Source organism: Diceros bicornis, chromosome 19 (assembly GCF_020826845.1).
Source record: "Diceros bicornis minor isolate mBicDic1 chromosome 19, mDicBic1.mat.cur, whole genome shotgun sequence".
Taxonomy (NCBI): Eukaryota; Metazoa; Chordata; class Mammalia; order Perissodactyla; family Rhinocerotidae; genus Diceros; species Diceros bicornis.
The window spans coordinates 26028802-26054089 of NC_080758.1; the positions used below are offsets into that span (position 1 = coordinate 26028802).

The following is a 25288-nucleotide window of genomic DNA, read 5'->3' on the forward strand; positions in this document are numbered from 1 at the left end:
GGTCTGTGGCTGTTACTTTTGTTGTATCTTGTGGGGGAAGAATTCACGGGAAAGCTCACTCCGCCATGATGCTGACGTCACTCTCATGCTTTTAACATTTTGAAAATTATACTTTGACAAGTGATACACACTCCTGGTTGCCTACACGATTCCACACGTTCCTTCTTCCTAACAAAGTGAACCCTGATTTGCTCAGGGTGGCAACATGCCCAGTTAAAACACTTGATCCTCCTGGCTCCCTTGCATCTAGTGTCAGCCACATGACTCCTTTCTTGCCAATGATATAGAGGTAGTAGTCTTTAAGGAAGGCATCACTCCCAGAACAAAAAGGCAAAAGCTTCCTGGGAGAAATCCCCTCTGCTTTTTGCATTTGTCCTGACTGGAATACAGATGTGATGGCTAGAGATATAGTAGCCATCCTGCAACCTTGAGAGCTACTTGCTAAGGATGGCAGAACAGAAGCCAGAAGAAGCCTGAGTCCATGATGACACACCGGACCTGCTACAAAAGCGCAACACTGCCTACTTACGGACTTCTTGTGAAAGAAATAAAACTCTAACTAATAAGCCAGTTTTATACTATTTGCAGCAAAATATATATTCCTAAATGATAGGGCACCTGCACTGGCTCTGACCCATGAGACAGCCACAGAGGGCTTCTGGGAAGGTTTCCTTACTTCTAAAAACGACACAGAGGGTGGCCCTGCAGCCTAGTGGTTAAGTTTGGCCTGCTCCGCTTTGGCAGCCCGGGTTCGGTTCCCAGTGTGGACTTACACCACTTGGCAGCAGCCATGCTGTGGCAATGACCCACATATAAAATAGAGGAAGAGTGGCAGAGATCTTAGCTCAGGGAGAATCTTCCTCAGCCAAAAAAAAAAAAAAAAGACACAGAAAAGATAACCCCCTTTTGCTCATGGATAATACTGTGTCTAGACTGCTGCCTAGAAAGAGTGACCACCACCCCAGGACCACAGGTGAGCCATCAGCAGAGGACAAGGCCACACCTGAGATGGCGGAGACAAGAGCTGGAAAGACACAGGGTCCTTGATGCTGGGCTGAGTCAACTGACTACCTCAGGCCCAGAGCTGCCCTATCTTGAGTTTTCTTCTTCTGTGAGAAGACAAACTTCCGAATTGTTTAAGCTAGCCTGAGTCAAAGTTTTCTGTGATTTTCCCCAAGGATATCCTAACTTAATTCCATCAGTGCCCCTGCTATGAATCTATTATAAGGAAAAAGTCAGAGATGTGGACAAAGATTTGACTGCAATGATGCTCACCATAGTTTTGTTTATAATAGCAAAACTCAGAAAATCACCTAAATTTTCAACAATAGGGGATTTTTTAAACAGGTAGCCATTAAAAATTATGTTTTTTAAAGCAACAGAGACATGAGAAAATGCTCAGAATATAAAATTAGGTTAAAAAATAGAAAGCACAAATCTCAAAAAAGAATTTACGCTGAGTGAAAGAAAGCCAATCTCAAAAGGCCACATACTGGATGATTCCATTTATACGACATTCTCAAAATGATAAACTTGTAAAGATGGAGAACAGATTAGTGGTTTCCAGAGGCTAAGTATGTTGATGGTGCGGGAGGGTGGGTGTGACTAATAAGGGGCAGCATGAGGGACCATGATTGCAGTGGTGGCTCCACAAATCCACACAGGTGATAAAATGACGTAAAACCACACATGCACTTTATACCAAGGTCAGTGTCCTGGTTTTGGTATTGAGCTATAGTTAGGTAAAATGTAACCATTGAGGGAAACTGATCGAATGGTATAAGGAACCTCTCTGTACCATCTTTGCAACTTCCTGTGAATCTATAATTCTTTCAAAATAAAAAGTTAATAAAAAAGCTATCTCAAAAACAAAGCACAATTTAGAATTATGTGTGTATACAGATCCCAATTAGAATTTAAAGAAAAACACAGAAACTCCACAAAAGATACTAGATTTTGTGCTGCATTATTGGGAGGACACATTGCAAGGTGGTTAATGACGTGGGGTCTGGAATCAAACAAATGTGGCTTTGAACCCTGACTCAGTCACTTCCTGGCAGTGTGACTGCAGAGGGGTCATTTCACCCCTCTGAGCCTCAGTTTCTTCATCTGGATATACTGAAAATGCCTATCTCTAAGGTTGTTATGAGGATTAAATAAAATATTGAATGTAAAGCACTTAGCAGGGCGCCAGGCATATAATAAATAACAAATGTTAACCTATACATTCCCTAGACTTTTCTTTTTTTTTTTTTTTTGTGAGGAAGATTAGCACTGAGCTAACATCTGTTGCCAATCCTCCTCTTTTTGCTGAGGAAGATTGGCCCTGGGCTAACATCAGTGCCCATCTTCCTCTACTTTATATGTGGGACACCTGCCACAGCATGGCTTGATAAGCAGTGTGCAGGTCCATGCCCAAGATCTGAACCCGTGAATCTCAGGCCACTGAAGTGTAGTGCGTGAACTTAACCACTACGCCACTGGGCCGGCCCTTTAGACTTTTCTGAATTTTTTAATTTTATATTGGGTATATGATACATTTATAAGGAGAAAAAAAATAACAATAAATGTTATTGTAAAAAATAAAGAGTGGAATAGAGTTACCATATAGCCAGCAATTCCACTTTAAGGTTTATACCCAAGGAATTGAAAACATATGTTCCTACAAAAACCTGTACATGAACGTCCATAATAGCATCATTTACGATAGCCAAAAACAGAAACAACCCAAATGTCTATTAACTGATGAAAGGATAAACAAAATGTGCTATATCCATACAATGGAATACTATTCTGCCATAAAAAGGAATAAAGTACTGATACATGCTACAACATGGATGAACCTTAAAAATATTACATCAAAAGGCCATATACAGTATGATTCCATTTATATTAAATGTCCAGTATAAGCAAATCCATAGAAACAGAAAATAGATTTGTGGTTATCAGGCTGGGGGCAGGGGGGAGTGACTCCTAACAGGTACCGGGTTTCTTTTTGAGGTGATGAAAATGTTCTAGAATTAGATAGTGGTGATGGCTGCACAACCTTATGAATATACTAAAAACCACTTAAATGTACACTTTAAAAGGGGTGAATTTTATGGTATGTGAATTATATCTCAATTAAAAAAAAAAGACTGTAGTCCTAAATCCCCATAGGTAGGTTTTTAGACATTAGATCTTCTCAGAGTATTAAGAATTTTTCCTGCGTCTCATTCCTTCATTAGATGACCCTCGAGAGATGGGCTTCCTCCCCTAGGCTAGCACTACAGTGGACCAGTAAGCTGGCCCCACCCAGGCAGAATAAAGGCGGAAGGTTGGCCCATCATGGGTGGTTAGATGGTAGCTCAGAGCAACTGAGGGCCACTCCTGTCCCTTCCCAGGCCGTGTTCAAGACCTCGGCACCAGCCAAGGCTCATGACTAGGGTGGCTGTGGCCCCCTCGCTGCCCGCCACCCACCTACCTGCTCGTCCTTATGCTGGGTCATGTGGGACTTGAGCTGGAAGTAGGTGCTGAACTTGCTGGGGCAGAACTGGCACAGGTAGGAGCTATCGATGAGGACCACCTGCTTGGCCTCCAGCTTGTCCCCCTCATCCTCGCCCGCTGTGGGCAAGGCCTGGGGCTGCGGGGCGCTTGGTAGGGGCGGGCCCAACTCTGTGGGGAAAGTCAGGGAGGGGAGGCAGTGAGAAGGACAGAGGAAGAGTCAGGACAGAGAGCCACGCCGTTCGGGAAGGATCCACGGAGCCCCTCCTGCGTGCTCCGCCGCGTTCACCCCCACCCAGCTCAGACCTGATGTCGGACACTGTACTCAAGACACTGCACTCACATTCAGCTGGTGTGAACTGATACAGCCATTCCAGGTGCTAAAATACCGAAATACTTACATTCCGACTGATGAAAAGCTATTGTCTCAAGTCTCCCCTCCCTGGCCTTCCCCTCGGACACTCCAGATCTTTCCACGGTTGTTAAAAATCCTGAACGCCACTTCTAGCTGTATTCACCAGGCCTCCCCAGCTCCTTGTTCGAATTACAATCATTTGTTTCGTTGCTCTTCCCTCACACTCCCTGAGGACAGCGGCCTGGCACGTAGTAGGCCTCCATAAATGTTTGCGAAATGGTTGAACCCTTGGTGCTAAGTGCTGCAGGAGTTTCGAAAGAAATGGAAGAAATGGTTTCTTCTCCAAGGAACTCACAAAAACTCAGAGGGCACACACAGAATGGCTAAACACACGGCAGGACTAGTTCCAACAGGGGGCTCATATAGAAGTGGCCATATGTTGCTTATGCAGCAAAACACTCCCTTCCTTAGCATGTATGTGACAGGCGTTGCTCACCTATGGGGCTGCCCAGGAAGGCCCCGGCCTTACACTGTCCAGCAGAGTGGCCACGAGCCACACGTGGTGACTCAGAACTCAAAATACAGCCAGTCCAAATCCAGATGTGCCATAAATGGAAAGATATCCTAGATTTCAGAAACTTAGCACAAAAAAAGAATGTAAAATATCTCATTAATAATTTCTTCATATTACATGTTAAAATTATAATATTAATATATAGCATTAAATATATGATTAACATTAATTTCACCCTTTTTTTTTTTTTACTGTTTTTATGTAGCTATTAGGAAATTTTAAACTGTATATGTTGCTCATATTATAATTTTGTTGGACAGCGCTGCTCTAGGCCTAGAAGTCCTCAACTCCCATGCAGGAGAGGAATTAAACCACTATCAGGGACAGGATCATTAGCTCAGGGGCAAGTGATGGTCCAGATGACAACCCTACAAACTATAAAGGGTTTTGGAGACCATCTGCCCACAAAGGCCAAATAGGTTTTTCTGATGAACTGATGGTGACTGCCTAGATTGATAAATTGAAAATAGATTTTGAGGCAAGATGCAGGCTCAGCAAAAAAGACAGGTGATTGATTAGTGATGTCTGTCATGGGTATAGTATTAGAATAATGCCACACATATTAGATATTTGTCATTCCTCCTTTCATCTTATGCCCCATTTGGTAGATAAAGTAGACTGAATCTCAGAGAGGTCAAGGAAGTTGCCCAAGGTCACAGAGCCAGCAATAAAACTCGTGAAACTGCAGAGGAGAGGTGTGGAGAGAGTGGCATTCCCCATTTCCACCCACCTGTGCTCTCCTCGTCCTCCTGCCTGCTGGGGTTCAGGGCCATGACCTGTACAGTCACAGAGTTGCGAGAGACGGTGCCACCACTGCGCCCCGGAGGCCACACCTTGTGAGTCTGCATGTGTTTCTTGACGTTAGACTTCTGGGCAAAGGCACGGCCACATGCAATGCACTGGAAGGGCTTCTCACCAGTGTGGCTGTGGGAACAAGGCTTGTTAGCACCCTCGAGTAGGAATGGAGATGTGACCATAGCCCAGGAGCTCATGACACCAGGAAGTCCCAGACAGAGCATCCAGATGCTGCTGGCCACCATTCTGACACCATAAGGACAAGACCTCTTGCTGAGGCAGGCAGACCAGAGACAGAAAGACCCTGTGCTCTTGGTAACATTACTGAGCTGCTGAATCAACCAGCCCTAGAGCTGACCTTGTCTATGGCCATCTCATACTCTGAGATAGAACATTTCCTAATTGTTTAAGCTCATTTAAAGAGATATTTCTATTATCTGAAGGAGAAAACATCCTAACTGTTGCAGCACAGTGCTTGTACCATTATTTAATACTTTCCTTCAAATCAATTCTGGTTTTTTTGTTTTGTTTTATTTTGATTTTCTGAGGAAGATTCGCCCTGAGCTAACATCTGTTGCCAATCTTCCTCTTTTTTTGCTTGAGGAAGATTAGCCCTGAGCTAAGATCTGTGCCGGTCTTCCTCTACTTTGTATGTGGGTCACTGCCACAACATGGCTGACAAGTGTTGTAGGTCCGTACCTAGGCTCTGAACCTGCGAACTCCAGCTGCCGACGTAGAGTGCACGAACTTAACCGCTATACCAGGGGGCTGGCCCCTTAATTCTGTTTTAAAACTTAACATACTTTAAAATGAAGCTTCTTATTGTATGTGGAAAACCACTTGTCATAAACACAAAGTACCCAAAAAATGTAATAATTTATAAAATAATAGTATTACGATCCAGAGCTGCACTATCCAATAAGGTAGACACCACATGGAGGTCACATGGACTATTTAAATGTAAATTTATTAAAATAAAATAAAATGAAAAACTCAGTTTCTCAATCATACTAGCCACACTTCAAGTACTCAATAGCCATGTATAGTTAGTGGCTACCCTATTGGACAATGCCATTTGGGGGCATTTTCATCTCTGCAGAAAGTTCTGTGGGACAGCACTAGTGTAGACCAGTGGTCCTCAACCGAGATCGATTCTGCCCTCTCGGGGACATACGGCGATGTCTGGAGACATTTTGGTTGTCACAGCTGAGGGAGGAGGGGTGCTATCAGCATCTAATGGTTAGAGGTCCGGGATGCTGCTAAACATTCTACCAGGCACAGGTCAGGCCCCCCAGGAAGGAATAATGTGATCCGAAATGCCAACGGTGCCCAGGTTGAGAAACCCTGGTCTAGAGAAAAGCCACTGCCTGCTGCAGTCAGAATATGAGTCTTTCCCTCTCTTTTCTCTCTCTCTGTCCCTGGTCCCCCACTCTCCCTCCCCCCCACCCCCCATAAAAGACGAGCAAGCCTGTGAGAGCTGTTAAGAGCGACTAGCACCAAAATGAGGCTTTCTCCTGTGAGTCTCCAAGGACTGAAAGAAATTGAAGAGAATAACATGCTCACTATATCTTTCAGAACTTTTCAACACGACATCCACAAACCACCTAAAACCACATCACGTACCAATGTACGCCACTCTGTGAGAAACCCTGGACAAGTCCACCCTCCACTTCACGAGGGGAAACCTGAGGCCCACAGGGGCTCCTTGCATGTTCTCGGGACAGGCGGTATCACAGTTAGTCCCGAGTGAGCAGAGAGCTCGCAGAGTCACATGCCCAGAGCATGGCAGCCCTTGAGGTCAGCCCTTTCTGCAGAGGTGAGGACTGAGGCACCCCTTACAAGGCACCCCTTGTAAGGCAGGCCTTACAAGCCTGCAAAGCCCCCATCAGTTCAAGTGCATTTCTCCCCACCCCTCGCCCTGCTCAGACCTTCCCCATCATAGTGGGCAGGCCCCACAGCTTTCACAGATCCCATCACTGCTCCTGAAAGACAAGAGGAAAAACCCTCCTGACCTGGACAGGAGGTCTGAGAATCATGACAGGACAGATGGGGCCTTGATCACCACTTGAGCCAGGAAGCTGAGAAGGGAGCCTTGCTTCACTGTGGATGGCCCCCCAGCAAGGGCTGCCCAGAGCCACCTGCCCCACCATGTCTGGGTACCTTCGAATGTGCTGCTGCAGGTCAAAGTTTTTGGTGAAAGACTTGTCACAGTACGAGCACTTGAGTTTCTGAGCCTTTGGCTTCCCCGCAGCTGAAAGACAAGGTGTGAGGAGGGGGTCGTGAGGCCAGGGTACAAGTGAGGGCGCCGAGGGCAGCCGCCAGGCACTCCACCGCCTGGACCTGGGACCAGACAGCCCAGACCCTAGGAGTCTACACCCAGGGACAGGCAGGGGAGGAAGCCCAGGGAAGTCTCTCACAGTGCCCAGGGGAGGAGAACCAGGACATGCTCCGGCTGGGAGAGTAAGGCAAGCTCCTCAAAGGCTGCCCTCTGCGCTGGGATAAATGCAGCCTCCCTGCTGCGGCCCAGAGGGCTCTGCACCCTCTGCTTCCTGCCAACTCCATCATTCTCTCTACTCAGCTGCAGTGCCACTTGCTAACCCTGAAAGACCTCAAACACGGTCCCCCTCGGGACCTCTGAACCTGCTGTTCCCCCCTGCCTGGCCTGGCCCTCACATATCCACAAGGCTGTTTCCTTCTCATCCCAAGACGGATAGGGAGCATCATTTTCCAGCCTGTCCCCAGTATTCTCAATCATAGGACCCTGTTAATCTCCTCCCTAGAATAACTCCTAAATATTGATTTATTCCGTCTGTCTGTCCCATTAAACTGTGAGTAACTAAGGGTAGGAAAGTCATGGACCAAGACGCTGGATCCAGTGTCTGACACTGAGCCTGGCACACAGATGCTCAACAGTACGTGTGAAAGGAAGGAAGCCTGACCAGAAAGCCCCTGAAAAGTTCTCGATTTCTCTGCCCTTCCCCACTACCACCACTTTCTGGCACTGCCCCCACCCCCATACTTAGCATCTCTGAAAGGCTGCTTGCCTGCCTAATATGCACTCTCCCCTTCTCCTTTCTTCACAAATCCCCTAAATAATGGGAACATCAATGTTCCTGATTAAAAGAGACGTTTCCCAGCTTCCTTTGCAGCTAGATATGGTCATATGACTAAGTTTTGACCAATGAGATGTAAGCAAAAGTATACAGAACTTCTGGAAGCTGGGACACACTCCTTTTCTCCTTCTTACTGCCCAGAATATGAAATTGATGACTGGAGCTCCAGCAGCCATCTTACACGATGAGGCATCCTAACAACAGAAGCCATGCTCTAGGGGTGGCAGAACAGCAAGACAGAAGAAATGTGGATGACTGGTGACCAGACAGGCATAGGATCTCCAGACTGTCTACCTCTGGTCTTGTTTTGAACAGAAGAAAAACAAAATTCTATCATTTTGAAGTCACTCTTATTTTGGATTTTCCATCACATGCAACCAAACTTAATCCGAACCATCATAAAAGAGAAGACCAGAACTAAACAGCCTGTGGCTAGGCCAATACTGTGGAAAAGATGCCCATGGCAGGTTGCTGGCCCACCTTCTGGGAGTCCACTGGCACCTTTGACCCGTCGGGTCTTCAGTGCTGGCGGGGAGTCAAAGGTGGCCACTGTGCCCCCGGTGGCGCTGGTCATGGGGGCAGCAGGGTTTGGTCCTTTCGGTTTGAATCCCTGTTTTCCGGGGCTGTACACCGGGGGCGTGGGGTACACTGGAGCCTCCACACACTGGTTCGGCACCTAGAAGGACAGCACAGTCAGGGAGAGAGCCCTGAGAAGGGCAAGGAAGAGCTGCCCCAGCCAGGGGTACCCTCACGGTGGCCCTGGCTTATGTCGGCCACTCCCCACCTACATCCCCATCCTAACTCCCCCACAGCTCAGTCACCCCAGCACTGTCAAGAGTCCTTAGAACTTGAGGAAGCCAGCAGGCTAGAAGCAGCCTGTCTGGGTTCAAATCCTGACTGCCACTTACCACCTAAGTGACCTTGGGCAAGCCTTTTAACTTCGGTCTCAGCCTCCACATCTATAAAATGTGGCCAATCACCGTATCCCTCTCGCTGGGTTGTTGTGACGATTAAATCAGTTAACGTGTAGAGAGCTTAGAACAGTGCCTGGCACAGAGTAAGCACTCAACAAACATCAGCTGTTGTTATCGCCATTACTATTGCTGTTAGTTGTAGTCTGTTAGCACAGGAGAACCAGGAAGTCAGGAGGGTCTGTGCCCTCACTAGTGACTCCACCTGACGCCACAACAGCAGGCATCCTGCAACTGAGAATTGACAAGGCAGCCACAAGAAATGACCGAATGAATTCTCAGCCACTCAAATTCAGTTGACACTAAGCTTATATCGTGACACTGGGGCACTGTGAAGACTCGATTTATTCATCCACCTGTTCATGATTCATTGGTCTTCCCAGACTAGCCTATCCACGATTTCGCTTCCTATCCTTCTCTGCTTTATTTTTCTCCTTAGACTTCTCATTAGCTAATAAATTATGTATTTTACTTTCTTATCTTGTCTATTATCTGCCTGGTTCCACTTTTGTTTACTGCCCCACTCCAGGCCTAGAGCAATGCTTGGCAGAGTGGGTACTCAGTCAGTATTTGTTGAATGAATGAGTTCAGTTATACACGTACTGGGCATCTGATATGGCACCCGTAGGTGCTTCTGCCAAATCGTGTCTGGGCACCATTTCTACACCCTTCCATGATCTCTCTGAAATGCAGGGGTGGGAAGCTTGGAACCATATGCCCAGATTCCCTTGCCAGCATGGTTCTGAACACAGATAGATTCTGCCCATGAGAAGCATCTGCATGAGATCCGGAAGGCAGAAGGGAGGTAGAAGCTGTTCTCCGGCAGCCATGGAGGGAGACAGATGGGTTTGCAGTCATGAGTTCTGGAGGGGCTGGCTGAACTCTACATTCCCCTCCTGACCAGCAGCCGGAGGACAGCAGGGAAGCTAGAACATCAGCAACAGAATCCTACAGTCTCCTCACCTCTGGGCGCAGGAGCAGTGTCCTGGCTCTCCAGGTCAAGCTACGACAGCGAACCTGAAAACCAGGGGAGCCTGCCAACCCTGCCTTTTGCTCCCCTAGCCCTTCCATAACTTTGTAAGCACCTAACTTCCTGTATTAAATCCCTCTGCCAGAAATACCTAGAGTGGTCTCTATTTTCCTGACTGATACAGCACTCAATAAATATTTGTCACATGCATGAATTCACCTGTCATTCAAAGTCATTTCTGAGCAATTATGTGACTGCAATTACCCTCGTCAGCTCTGCAAGGGGAGTTCCCATTTTAGAGGGAAGGAAACTGAGGTCAGAGGGCCCTATCTCAGATACCTATTACAGGTGTCTCGCAGGGCAGGTACTCTGCTAGGACACAAAGCCCAAGACAACTCAGGCTCTGCCCTCAAAGAGGACCCTCATCCACGTGGAAAAGAAACAACGGCAGCTCCCCCTGTGTTGGTCCTCTCTGCCTACCAGGCCACCAGCGTCCTCTCAGCATCTCACTAACTTCATTTTTTTCTAATTCAATGAAGTCTTTAGGGAAGCTTGCTTTATTCTCCCAGGCCAGGGCAAATCCCCTCACAGGATCTCATAACATCACGCAGTTGGTGGTGGGATTTTCCCACTGGTCTGGTTCTCCTCACATAGAGATGCCACCTGACATGGGATGTTTGTATAGCCAGATTCTAGGGTGAGTCAGGGTTAATGTGACCACAAGTGCAGGTGTCTGGGAAGGTTCTATGAACTCTTAGCGCCTTGAGAGTAGACTGTAGCTCAGAACTCCTCAGCTGGGAATTAGTATGGTGCATATGGCACACTGATTGCATAACGGCCTCAATTCTATACTTCTCCCCATACCCACGCCCTTGGCAGTGTGACTTGACAGCTTTTCCCATCAAGAGGAGGAGTCTATTTCCCTACTCCTTAAATCTAAGCTGGCCTTGTGACCTGCTTTGACCAAGAAAAGTAACACTGTGTCACTTACAAGTCTAAGCCTCAAGAGGCCTTGAGCATTTCTGCTCGCATTACTGCACCTCCAGCACTGCTGCAAGAATACACCTGGCTAACCTGCTGGAGGATGAGATGCGTGGAGCAGAGCAGGGTCACCCCACTTGACCCGCCCCAGACCATCCTAGAGCAGCCGACAGCCAACTATCTCCAGACACACAGGAGAGCCCAACCAAGACAGCAGTTGCCAAGCTGGCATCGTAGACATGAGGACATAAACACTTTTTGCTATATATCACGGAGGTTTTGTGGATATTTCTTACACAGCCATAGCTAACCAATATACCTAGCTTGTTAAAAAATATAAGAGACACTCACATAGATAATTTTTTGGAATCCTCTCCCCAAAAAGCAAGTATTCTCCGACCGAGCACTCCCTGAGGGCAGCTTGTATTTCTGCAACAAACTCCACTGCCTACCACCTTCTCCCGGTTTACATTTTACATTTACAGGCTTGACGGCTTGACTGAAGTCCTTCTCTCTGATGATGTGGCACACTCCCTGATGTGGTTTTGCCCCCATGGTATCTCAGCACGGTGTCTAGCACACAGTTGGTGCTCATGGAAGGTTCAGGTTACCCACGATGACCACGACCAGCTTCTTCCCCTCCACCTCCGTCCCCCACCTCTGCTCACCTCCAGGGGTGGGTAGGGCTGCATTCCCAGCGCCTGGATCTCCACCGTCCCACTCCCAGCCAGGGGTGCCGTGGCACTGTACACCTCCACCACGCCATTCCCACCAGGGTTGGGACGCCCGGGGGGGCCCAGGCTCTGGGGTGGGGGTGGCTGAGGCTGGGGGGGTGGGGGTGGGGGCAGTGGTGGAGGCGGTGGAGGAGGTGGTGGAGGCTGGGTGAGGTAGCTGGGCGCGGAATGCATGTTCAGGTTGCTCTGAAATCAGAAGAGAAAATTAAAGTGATCATAGCCTCTTGATACCAGCTGTCTTGTTTATCAAAGAGGAAGGACATTTGCCTTAGCCAGCCACATGGCAGAAACAGCCCCTCACAAGGTAGCTCAGAGGATGGGGCTGAGAGAGGACACGGGAGCAAAGGCCTGGGAGAATTCAGAGGCATCAGCCTGGTGCTGCTACCCCTTTTCTCTACGAAAGTCAGCAACAATGGCCCAAGTGGACAGGTAAGAGTTCATACAGCAGGCCTGATGCTGTCTTTTGAAGGGCCTGCTTATAGGACGGGCATCTGAGAACCTGCCTTGTGGAAGATTCCCTATGACAATAAGGCTGTCTTGCTCACCTGGGGCACTGACCATACTGCACCAGGTCACCTAGATTGTCTGTACAAACAATGTGATTTATGGTGAACACCTCCTTCCCATCTGGGAGTCTGGAATTTTGGTCATTGCGGCTGGATACCTACACGACCAATCCCAAATGAAAGCCCTGGCCTGGGCGTGTCAGGTGTGCTTCCCTGGGCAGAAACACTCCACACATATTGCTGTTCTTCACTGCTGGAGGAAGAAGTATGTTTTGTGCAGCCTCTCCCTGCTTCCTCAATGGGAAGAACTTTGCAAACTTGCACCTGGATTCCTCCAGAATCTGGCTGAGGTGTCTTTTTCCCTTGCTGATCCTGCTGTATATCGTTTTGCTGTAATAAACCACAGCCATAAGTAGAAGTATCCTGCGTCCTGGGAGTCTTTCTAGAGAATCACCGAATGTGTGGGTGGCTGTGGATCCCTGAAACACAGCCAGTAACTTCTAGAAATTTACTCTACAAAAATAATCAAGCAGGTGGGCAAAGATATCTGTACATAGATGGTTATTCCAGTAGCTTTTATAACAGTAAAAAATGGCAATGACCTACATATCCTTAAATAGAAGCCTGACTAAAATGAGGATGATCCATCTACACAATGGAATCCTTTGTGGATGTTAAAAGGATGATGCTGATCAGTATTTCATATGGTGTGCTCCTTTTTTTTTTTTTTTTTTGGTGAGGAAGATTGGCCCTGAGCTGACATCTGTGCCCGTCTTCCTTTATTTTGTATGTGGGACGCCGCCACAGCATGGCTTGACAAGTGGTGCATAGGTCCATGCCCAGGATCGGAACCCACGAACCCCAGGCCACCAAAGCAGAGCACGCAAACTTAACTGCTACGCCGCCGGGCCAGCCCCCTAGCGTGATCCTCTTAATGGCCGTTTCTTGGCTTCTACAGTCAAACATGTTTGGGGGAAAATCCAGGGTGACAAAATCAAAAATATTTCTTTACTGAAAGAAAAGCCCAGGGACAGAGCAATGGAAGCAGCAGATGGAATGCCTCTACCCTGGGCTGGTTTGACCAGAGATCATTTCTGTATTGGAAAAGCCCAAGGAGCCACTGTTCCAAGGAATATTTTGTTGTTTTTTTTTTGGAAGGAAGATCAGCTCTGAGCTAACATCTGCCAATCCTCCTCTTTTTGCTGAGGAAGACTGGCCCTGGGCTAACATCTGTGCCCATCTTCCTCCACTTTATATGGGACGCTGCCACAGCATGGTCTGACAAGCAGTGCATCGGTGTGCGCCCGGGATCCGAACACAGGCCGCCAGCAGTGGAGCGTGCGCACTTAACCACTACACCACGGGTCCAGCCCCTCCAAGGAACATTTTGGAAAACACTGATGTAGAACTGTAGGCATAAATAATGATGTTAAACAAAAGGCAAAAACAAGAAAAGCAACTTCCAGTGCATATAACATGACCCATTTCTTTTCTTTTTTTTTTTTGTGAGGAAGATCAGCCCTGAGCTAACATCCATGCTAATCCTCCTCTTTTTGCTGAGGAAGACCGGCTCTTAGCTAACATCTATTGCCAATCCTCCTCCTTTTTTTTTTTCCCCCCCAAAGCCCCAGTAGATAGTTGTATGTCATAGTTGCACATCCTTCTAGTTGCTGTACGTGGGATGCGGCCTCAGCATGGCCGGAGAAGCGGTGCGTCGGTGCGCGCCCGGAATCCGAACCCGGGCCGCCAGCAGCGGAGCGCGCGCACTTAACCGCTAAGCCACCAGGCCGGCCCAACATGACCCATTTCTATAGACGTGTGTATTATAAATATATTAATATAAAAAGCTGTTTCTATCTCTACTGCAATCAAAGGTTAGGAAAGCCAGACCACCATTTTGGTAGTGTTTTCTTTGGGTGAAGGGAGTATGGGTGATTGATTGATTTCCCAACTTCTATTTTGAAAAATTTCAAACCTACAGAAAGCTTGCAAAAAGAATACACTGAACACTCTTTATACTTCATGTAATTCAAAAGTTGTTACCATTTTGCCACATCCACAATGTGAGTGTTTGTGTGTGTACATACACACGCATATATATTTGTGTTTTGTCAAGCCACTTGAGAGTTAGGTCCAGACATCAGGATACCCTATTCCTCAATACTGTGCTCAGATGCATCTCCTAAGAACAGTGATATTCTCCTATGTAACCACAATACCAGGATCACACTCGGGAAATTGAATATACAATACATAATATAATACATAATACTATTATCTAAAATATTCAAATTCCTCCATATTCTAATTCCCCCAAGTGTCCCAATAATGCCTTTATAGTTTTTTTCCCCCTGATCCAGGATCCAACCAAGAGTTGCACATTGTAGTCAGTTGCCATGTTTCTTTAATTTCCAGATCATGAATAATTAAACTTTTTTTTTTTTTTACTCTTCTTTGGTGTATTTTCTATTGGACATGGAACACTTCTGTTAAGAGTAAAAATAGCTGGACTGTGGCTGTGAAACCCCAAAGTCATATTCCGGGTCTCAACTGCACGTGGCAGCTTCCCCACCCAGGGCAGGTCTGGCCAAGGGGAGGCTGAGAGTCTCCTCGGCCTGAGGGAGAGCTGGGGCCAAACCCCCGGCCTTCTACAAGATTCTGATTCTGTAGGAGTCAACATGCAGGCCCAGAATCAAGACCCTGTGAGAAGCTCCTTACCTGCACTGGTGGGGGGCCCTGGGGCATGGGCTGGTCCAGAGACGTGAAGGCTGACATGGCAGACATGAGCACGTCATCGCTCACCAAGATATTCCCCTGCACCAGGGTCTGGATCAGCGGGGATGGGGGCACTGTGATATATGTGGAGATCTAGACAGTGAGAGAAAGAGAGACTGAGGACACGTCTGAGGCTCTGGAAGGAAGTAGAGGGCAGGACGCAAAAGATCTGGGTCTGGAGTCCCACAGACCTGAATTCCATTTCCACCTCTGCTGCTCCCTGCTGCATGACCCCTGGGAAAGTCACTCCACCTCTCTGAACCTCCACTTGCTCATCTATCAAATGAGGAGAATAAGTCACACCTCCCTGTAAGGCACATCTGTGACGTAGCAATAATACTTCCTGGCATCTATCCCAGAGAAACACTCACACACGTCCACAGGGAGTCCATGAACACAATTCTGCACCACCTTATTTCTAATAGTGATAAACTGGAAATAACCTCAATGTCCATCAATAGGGGAATGGATTAAAAAATACAATATAGTCATGGATAGAATACTATACAACAGGTAAAATGTATGAAAAAGGCATGAAAAATCAAATTATATAATTACATGTACCTTATGTATAAATATTTAAGTATGTGATAGTATCTTACAAGCTTGAGAAGGATATCCATCAGTAGTTACCTGGTGGAAGGAGAGAGGAATAGTGCCCAAGGGGCCTTGATTTGTAAGATTCTAACTTTTAAAAAAGAGAAGGGAAACATGTATTATTTGCAAATGTATAAATTAATAATAAAAATAATAATATGCTCTGGGGGTAATAGTGAGGATGAAAGGCAGACCTTACGAGAGTGTGAAAGGTGCCGTGACTGCTCCTCTCAGCAGATGTAAAGGGTCTTTTGTTCTGTTTATTTGTTGCTTTTCCTTACTGGCAGGCCCTGGCATCTTTCCAGGTTGCCTGTCTCTGTGGGACCTCTGGGGACAACAGCAACTGAGCCCTGGAACCCAGAGTTCCTGTTCAAACAGGATGTCCTTGCCCTCAACCAAGCAAGGAGAGGCCAGGCACGTTAGGGAAACGCCCCACGTCGTGGCCAGGAGAGGCAGCGTGGATCCTGATTCACATGTATTTTCACAATGTCACATGCGTTAGGCTGTGTCCATCCAAGTCACTTGGGCAGGGGGATTCGTGTTTGCCCATAACCGACCACTTGTGTTCTGAAGTTATTTCCTTGCCCAAGACTGGAGGAATTTCCCTCTCTCCTTTTATTGAAAAAAAAAGGAGGACAGGAATATTTTCTGCTAACAAAACTCATAATCAAGGAGTAAGAAAAACAACTATGTCCTGTGTTAGAAGATGTCTGCGGCAACTTGAAAAGTTTCAGTCTACATGTCCTGTGGGTCTAGGGGTGAACGCTTTTATTTTGATGGCAGGAACTTTGTCTACACAGTGGATGAAGATAATGTTTTAAAGGAATAACAAGACAAGAGGAAGTCCAAGGGAAATCCGACTCCTTGACCCGGCATCCTGAGACATGCCCAGCCTCCTTTACGAGGATTCTTTAAGCCGTCTAAGAGCCCCCACCCACAGTGTCTTTGCTCCAGAACTGTGTTCTGGAATGAGGACTCTGGAAGTTTCTCCAGATACCTCCAGCCTGGCCCTCTGCCCTGACCTCCAGACTTGTCTATCGGTCTGCATCTTCACCGCCTCCACTTAAAGGTCCAATGGGCATCTCAAATCCAATGTACCCAGCTAAAATCCCGACATCCCCCCCAATCTTCTCCTGGCTGTTTTCCCCACTTTGGTTAATGGCAACCCCAACTCTGGAGTCACCCCTGACTCCTCGTGATCTCACACCCCACATCCAATCCATTCACAAACCTGTCGGCTCCATCTTCAAAATATTTCCCAAATCTCATCCCTTCTCTCCACCTCCACCACCACCACCACTGCCTGGATTTGTACACAGTCCCCTAGTTGGTCTCCGGACTTTCTCTCTTGACTGCCCTCAAAACCTATTCTCTGTACAGCAGCAGAGTAACCCAGTTAAAGGGTAAATCGGACTAGACCCCTCTACTGCTCAAAACCCTCCAATGGCTCCCATCTCACTCAGAGTTAAAAGCCCACAAGGCCCATACAATCTGCCAGAATCCACTTGTTGCCTCTCTGACATCATCTCCCACTCTCCTCCTCCTCACTCAGCTCCAGCCACTCTCATTTCCTTGCTGTTCCTGGAATAAACCCAGCACACTCTTGCCTCAGGGCCTTTGCACTTGCTGATCTCTCCTCCTGCAACACGCTTCCACAAAACGGCTGCATGACTCACTCCCTCACCTCCTTAGGTCTCTGCTCAAATGTCACGTCTTCACAGAGACTTTCCCCAAGCACCATACACAAAATGGCAAAACTACCTACCCCTGTCTTGGCATCCCCATCTCTCTGCACTTAACATCCTGAAAAAAGCATATCTTGATACATTTGTTTGGGTACTTACCATCTACCTCGCCCAGCTCCACAAGGGCAGGGACTTGGTCTGTTTGTCCACGGCTATACCCCTGGTGCCTGACACATAGTGGGTGCTCAAAAAAAAGACTTGCTGAGTGGACGAATAAACAAACCATGGAATGAATACCTGGCGATTGGCAGGAGGTGGGGCCTGCTGGACCGCTGTGGGTGCTGCCGAAGGCGTGTAGATGCTGTTGGTGGCCAGTGAGACTGTGGCCAGGGGTGGGGCATTCCCCTGGCACTGTTCCCGCTTGTGGGTCATAAACGCTGGCAGTGAGTTGAACTGCTTCTTACACTTCCCGCAGAGAAAGACGTCCTCGTCATCTAGGGGTCACACCCGCAGAGTGACAGAGGAAGGGGAATAAGAGAAAAAGCAAGAATAAAGGAGGGGGCATCGCAGTGAAAACTGGGGGGAGACTCATGTCTGGACCACAGAGCAGCAAATCTAACAGCATTCTGTGACTGAATGTGCTTGTGTCAAGCGTCAACTTTGTGCTTCCTAGCTTTCAAAACCATATCTGTGGGAGTATCCAGCCACGTGCATCCAGGTATCAAAAAATTAGAAATCAGGAAATAATAAGTGGGTTTGCTTCAAAACTGAGAAATTCTGAATCTTTATCCTGCCTGAATTATTTCATCAGTCCCCAAATGGGCCACATGATCACACTTCTCTGTGCCTTTGCCTCCCCTACAACTCCTGCCAAGCTGCCTCTCTCAGAATGACTCGTTCTGCAAGGCTCAGCTCAGACATCACCTCCTCCAGGAAGCCTTCCTAAAGCAGTGGCCACAGTTCCTTCCTCTGGCATGCCTCTCGTATCACACTTTTCCCATCCCCGCCAGACTGTGAGTCTCCTAAGGGAAGAAAATATGTCTTATTTATCACTATAACTGCAATATCTCCTGGGCGCATAGAAGGCTCTCAGTGGATGTTTGTTGAATGAATAAAAAACTAAATGAATGATTAGCTATGGTTAACATCACCCATTATTGAGGGTCTACCACAGGCCATGCACTGTGTCAAGCACTTGACATGTTGTGGCAGAAATGTCTAATTCATTGAATGTCATTCAACATTCACTCTTCCTTCTCAGACAGTAATACAAATTTTAGCAGGAAACACGGCCGTCTAGTTAAAGACTAGATTTCCCAGCCTTCTGGGCAGCTAGACACGTCATGTGACTGATTTTTGACCAATAGGACAAGAGCTGAAGTATACTCTCTACGAGACTTCTTCTTAAAAGGAAGGGGTATGACTTCCACTTCCTTCTGTCTTCCCTTCGTGTTGGCTGGAAAGTGGAAATGAAAGTGGGAGGCTGGAGCAGACATCCTGGACTGCATGTCGAGGGCAATAGGGCCTCAAGAAAGAAGGGGTCTGAGTCTCACCATACCCACCCGAAATCCCCATCAGGACTTCACCAAACAGAGAAATAAACTTCAGTCTCATACAAACCACAAGAAATTTGCATTTCTTATTTACAACAGCTAAAACCAAATCCCAGATATCCTCAAAACATCCCTGTGAGGTAGGACTATTATCTCCATTTCACAGATGTGGAACCTGAGGCACAGAGAGGTTAACTCACTTGCCCAAGGACACAGAGTCAGGAACTACGGGAACAAGGATTCAAACCCAGGTGTGTATCTCTATGTCCCCAGTGTGGTTCCCAAGCGCTTGAAAATGTTTGTGGAGCGAATAAATGAACACATGGACTCACACAGGGCTCTAAAAGAAGTCCTTTGCCCTCTCTGTGTCTCAGGGGCCTGGCCTCTAAATTGGAGAGAGTCATGCTCAGCCTGTTCTTTCCATAGAGGGGAAGCTGAGAAATGACTTCGGGTCAAGGGTACAAGCACTGCCAAGTGTGGGAGCTCCCAGTCATTCCCTGTATCATGATCCCCACACTCACTGATTGAAAGAGTGTCCTCAGAGCTAAGCAGAGAAAGGCACAAGCCTGAGGATAAAAGCTGGGAGGAAGGCGAGAGGGTTCACACACCAGAGGAGGGCCTGGGGACCACAGTGGGCAGTTCACTCCCATACCCGCCTCATGAGCCCCACTGTTTTTTATAGGGAGCCACTCACCCTTCCCCTGGTGAACCTGAGCAGATACTCACCCAGTGGCTGGATGGCAGGGGGTGCGTTGACGCTCTGGCCTGTTGGATCAGGGACCGCTCCTTGGCCATCCAACAACGACTGGACAGCCAGGACGGTCTGATTGTCCATTCCTGAAGAAAGAAATGCAGCCTCCTTGGAAGGTGGGTCCAGCATCATGTCTGATTTCACTCTTACAAGCCAGACCCACAAGGCCCTCATGGCAAAGATGGCTGGCTGTGCCCCGATACACATTCTCTTCTACTTCCATTGCAATAGAACCCAAAAGGGGCTGAAATCATGCCCCAGAATAAAGATTACCCTTCCCAGCCGCTCTTGCAGCTAGGGAATGTCTAAGTTCTAGCTAATGGGATGTAAGTAAAGGTGTTCTATGGTAGCTTCTGGACAGTTTTCTTAAAGGCTGCCTGGTACGTGACCCACCTCCCCGTCTTTTTTTTTTTTTTTTTTTTGGTGAGGAAGATTAGCCCTGAGCTAATATCTGTTGCCAATCCTCCTCTTTTTGCTGAAGAAGATTGGCCCTGGGCTAACATCCGTGCCCATCTTCCTCTACTTTATATGTGGGACGCCTGCCACAGCATGGCTTGATAAGCGGTACGTGGGTCCGTGCCGGGCATCCGACCCTGTGAACCCCGGGCTGCCAAAGCAGAGTGCACAAACTTAACCACTACGCCACGAGGCCAGCCCTATGACTCTCTACTTTGTCCCATTCCATCCTGCTTCCTAGAACAAGAATATGATGGTGGTAACTCTAGCAACCATGCCAGATCATGAGGACAAGGGCCATACCCTGAGGATTGCAAAACAAAAAACTGGAAAGATCCTGGGCCTCCGAGAACCTTGCAGAACAGAGCCAGCCTCATAGCTCTGGACTGTCTTCCTCTGGACTGCCATATGAGAGAAACAAATTCTAGCCTGTTTAACCACTGCTAGGTTAGGCTTCTCTCTTACTCATGGCTGAATCTAATCCTAAGTGATACAGCCCCTCTGGAAATCATGTTACCAAGTCTTTCCCATCCACACCCCACAAATCCCACAACTCTGTACTTGGGTATCTTTGCTTCCCTTGTTTTCTGATGTGTGTTTGTCTTTTCTGTTCCTCAATAAACAGTGTAATCTGAATTTGTGGTTGGGGGACTCTGGAGAAGCGAAATACTTCATGTTTTCCAATCAGCTGTCACTGCTGAGGTTCACAGTACACTGTCCAGCCATGACACTAGTCGAAAGACAGACCTCTTCACATTTGAGTGGCCACCACGGCATGCTGCCTCCCTCCCAAATAACCCAGAGGGTGCCTCTCTTCTCTCTCTCCCCACAGCCATCGCTCTGCCTCCAACCTCTCAGCTCTTACACGGATCCAGGCCCAGCTTCTAACTGCACCACAAATTAGAACCATTAGCTCCTGCAGCCAAACGGAATCCAAATTGTCCCCTGTCACAATGCAGGCTGTGTCCCTCCTGAGGCCAGCCCTTCCTCCATCCCCTCCTGCTCCCTCAGAAACCATTCTCCACCAACTGGCCCCTCTCCCCACACCGCCTGCAACCTCTCCTTCCCATCTGCAGTTACACATGCTCAGGTCTCTCTAGAATGCCCCACCTCAAACCCGTGTTCCCATCTCTCCTCCCTCCAACATCAAGCATCCAATGAGGATCAGCTATACCTTCCATCTCCTCTGCCTACCTCCCCATCCTCCTCCACCCACTCTAGTGGGGCTTAAGCCACTGCCATTCCACCAAAATCACCCAAGCCTCCCGGCAGCATCTGACACTCCTTCCTGAAACACTCCTTTCTCTGGCTCCAGGATGCCACCCTTCCTGGGTCTTCCCCCACCTTTCTGCTCGCTCTTTCCTAGCCTCCTTTACTCTCTTCTTCTCCTGTCCATCCCCTAAATGTTTCTATTTTGAAGGGTTCCTTTTGTATGGATTCTCTCCTCTCCCTCTTAAATTCTCCCTGGGCAGCCTCACTCACCCCAAGTCTAGTTCTCCCCAACATCCAGAGTTCCACATCTGGGATTCATGCTCCCCCAAATGAGCTTCAGTAAATCTTCTACCATTTTACATAAAATTATATGTTAGCATTTGAGTGAAAATCTGTATACAAATATTCATAGCAGTTTTATTCATAATAGTAAACAACTGGAAACAACTCAGATGGATGAATGGGTTCAATGGGTGCATGGTTAAACCAACTGTGCTATATGCATACCAGGGAATACTACTCAGCAATAAAAAGGAACAAATTATTGATATACACAACAATATATGAATCTCCAGGGAATTATGAGTGAAAAAAGCCAATCTCAAAGGTTATATACTATATGATTCCATTTACATGACATTCTTGAAATGACAAAATTTTAGAAATGGAGAACGGATTAGTGGCTGCCAAGCATCAGGGGTGGGGAACAGGGGGAAGGAGGTGTGGCTATAAAAGGGCAACATCTTACAGTGATGGAACTGTTCTGTATATTGACTGGTTGTGAACTATACAATAGTTTTGCAAGACGTTACATTGGAGGGAACTAGGTAAAGAGTACATGGAATCTCTCTGTATTATTTCTTATAACTGCAGGGGAATCTACAGAAAAAGTTAACTATTTCAAAATAAAAATCTAATTTAAAAAATACTTCCTGTCAAAACTCTGGAGACAATAAAAAGATCAGTGGTTGCCAGGGGTTGTAGGGGAGGGAGGAACACGCAGAGCACAGGGGATTTTTAGGGCAGTGAAAATACTCTGTGATGATATTATAATAATGGATATATGTCATTCTATGTAATCTATTAATGTGCAACATCAAGGGTGAATTCTAAGATAAACTATGGACTTTGGATGATTACGATGTGTCAACCAGGTTCATCCTTGGTAAAAAAAATCTTCTTTTACTGTTTACCTTTCTATAATTTTATAATTTCTATAATTGGATGTTCTATAATTTCTGTCTCCCACCAGACTGTGGGGCAGAGACTGTCTGGCTTAATGAGTATTGCGAAAATGAATCTCTCCAGCTGGGGGGAGGGTTACCCCCGTTCCTGCCATGGCCCTGAAGTCGCTAAGGCTTCCTCAGTGCCCAGCAGGCACACATGGAGGCTCTCAGGGCTTGCTCGCTCCAAAGCCCACAATTCCCTGCACCTGAGGATCACTCCCATCCTAGGATCCTGCAGACCACAGGACGATCTGTTGGCAACCCGTTTGCCGGTATGGGTCTGGGAGCACCGCATCCCGGCCAAGCACTCGGCCGGCACCAATCCTTTCGTGGTGTAAGTTTGTGAAACTCTGCACCCCAGCATGGTGCACACTGTAGGCAACTAGTGTTTGCTGGTCTGGGTCTGTGAGCACCAAGTCCTGGCCTTGCACGCAGGTGGCGCCTGTCCTTTCCTGGGCTGAATGAGAGACTATGTCACAGCACGAGGCACACAGTTGGCGCTCAATGCAAGTGCTTCAGGGTCAGGACGCCGGGACGCCCAGCCCCTCCCGCCCTGCACACCGTCCCCTCCGTGCGGCCCTCCCCGGGCCTCGCGTCCGCGGGGCAGCCTCCCTCGCCTCGCTGTTCCAGACCTGGCCTGCCCCAGCCTCCCCGGCTGTTCCCTCCAGGAATCCCCTCCCGCGCCGGCCCGAGGCCCTCGCGGCAGGAGCCGTTCGGGGCCGAGGGAGACCGGCTGGGCCGTCCCTCCCCGGCTGTTCCGGTCCCGGTGCTCCCCCCGGGGGCCTTCTCTTCCCCGCTGTTCCCGTCCCGTTGCCCCCCCCCGGCGGGCCTCGGCTCCGCGGCTGTTCCGATCCCGATGCCCACCCCGCCACTGAGTCTCATCTCCGCGGCTGTTCCCGTCCGGTTGCCCCCACGCCGGGCCTCGGCTCCCGCGGCTGTTCCCGCTCGGGCCCCTCCCGCCCCGCGCTGTTCCGCCCCGGCGCCCTCCGCCCCGCGGCCGCCGCGCGCCCTGGGCCCGGCGCCGCGAGGACGCGGCGGGAGGGGGCGCCACGCGGAACAGCCGCCTCCCCCGGCCCCGCCGCCGCTCACCCTCCAGGGCCTCGAAGATCGCCTGCGCCATCTTGCAGCCGCCGCCGCCGCGGGAGCCGAAGCGGGGCCACGCGAGCATTGTGGGAGCCGCGGCGGCGGCGGCGGGGTCGGGGCCGCCAGGGGGCGCCCAGGAGCCGCCGCCGAGCCCCCCGTCCCGGAAATCCAGCAGTGGCTCGCGGGACCCCCAGCATCCCGGAGCTCCCCCAGCCCCGCCTCGATGACCCAGTCACCGGCGCATGTGGATCCCCATCTCCGCTTCACTTGAACCCCCAACTCTGCACGCCGACCCCATCTCCGCCGCACACACAGGACCTCCCAAGCCCGTTGTCTGGACCTGCATCCCCGCCACACGGACCCGACCCCTAACTCTGTGACACAGACCCCCGTCCCACTATACGTGAGACGCGCCCCCCCAACTTCTGAAACACGAACCTTATTTCCGCCGCACACAATATCTCCACCTTTGCGACACCAGCCCCTATTCCCATCTCACCTGGACCACTCAACTGTGTCACAAGGACCCCCATCTGCACCTAACACAGGACCCCTGCCCCAATTGTGCAACACTGATTCCCATCCCTTGTCATAGCCTTCTCATTCCCCTCCCACAGTGACCCCCATCTCTGCCTATTCGGAACCACCCGCTTCTCCTCGTGTGACTCCGGTCTCCACCTTGTCTTAATCCCGCATCAACTCAGAGGTTCCCCCATGGCTGTTACATAACCCCTATTTCCACCTCTGGGGACCTCTATTTTCTCTTCACATAGATGTCCATCCCTGCCTCTTGGGGACCCCATTTCTGTCACATAACCTCCCCCAACAATACGCACCTTAGCAGCCCCCAGCCTGGCCTCATAGAAAGCCCATCCAGGTCTCCCGGGGATCCTCCCGTCCCTCACTGGGATTCCCCACCACACACAGACCCGTCTTTCATCTTCGTTTATGCTCCATCAGCATCTCACTGAGGACTTACTGTGCATCAGGTCCTATAATAGCTCCAGGAATATAGTGGTCCTCTCAGTGGAGTTAGGGGTGGAGGGAGCAAACAGACATTAAATCTTAAAAATTATTTAATTACTAGGTGTGATCGTGGCTTAAAAGAAGTACACTTGGGCCGCAAGGAAGAGCCAGGGAGTGAGTTGAGGGGACAGGGGAACCATGGAGGTGCCATCAATCATGATCTCTCCCCAGAGCATGGCCATATCTTGGTACAACTTGGACTACCATGCATCTGACTCTAAATGTTCTCCTTGTGTTTTCTTAAATACCTATTTTAGCCTCATGCAAAGCAATAATCACAATCACAATTTCCATTTTCTTGTATTCACTAAATGGATAACTCCTAAAATTAAAAAAAAAAAATCATTCAAAGCTCTGCTGCCTTTGTGGCACACTGCCAACCACTCTTCCTGAGAAGTTGCCTCAAAGAACCTCTACCTATACACCCCTTAACGCCCATTCC

The 25288-nt window shown here is 48.6% G+C and overlaps 1 protein-coding gene across 2 annotated transcripts in view; it reads right to left on the reverse strand.

Moving 5' to 3' along the window:
• ZNF341 (zinc finger protein 341) overlaps positions 1 to 23903 on the reverse strand; it is a 46958-nt gene extending 23055 nt beyond the window's left edge. Inside the window, exons 1-9 of one of the 2 annotated variants that reach the window (XM_058562892.1) lie at positions 23827 to 23903; positions 19819 to 19929; positions 17837 to 18033; positions 15201 to 15350; positions 11911 to 12162; positions 8801 to 8996; positions 7368 to 7458; positions 5143 to 5336; positions 3464 to 3654 (exon numbers count right to left, since the gene is read on the reverse strand). In XM_058562892.1, coding sequence (XP_058418875.1) covers positions 3464 to 3654; positions 5143 to 5336; positions 7368 to 7458; positions 8801 to 8996; positions 11911 to 12162; positions 15201 to 15350; positions 17837 to 18033; positions 19819 to 19929; positions 23827 to 23857 — 1413 coding nt within the window. In that variant the 5' untranslated portion in view covers positions 23858 to 23903. The remainder of the gene's footprint in view (positions 1 to 3463; positions 3655 to 5142; positions 5337 to 7367; positions 7459 to 8800; positions 8997 to 11910; positions 12163 to 15200; positions 15351 to 17836; positions 18034 to 19818; positions 19930 to 23826) is intronic. The other variant, XM_058562894.1, reaches the window with a different exon arrangement.
• Between the last annotated feature and the right edge of the window lie 1385 nt (positions 23904 to 25288).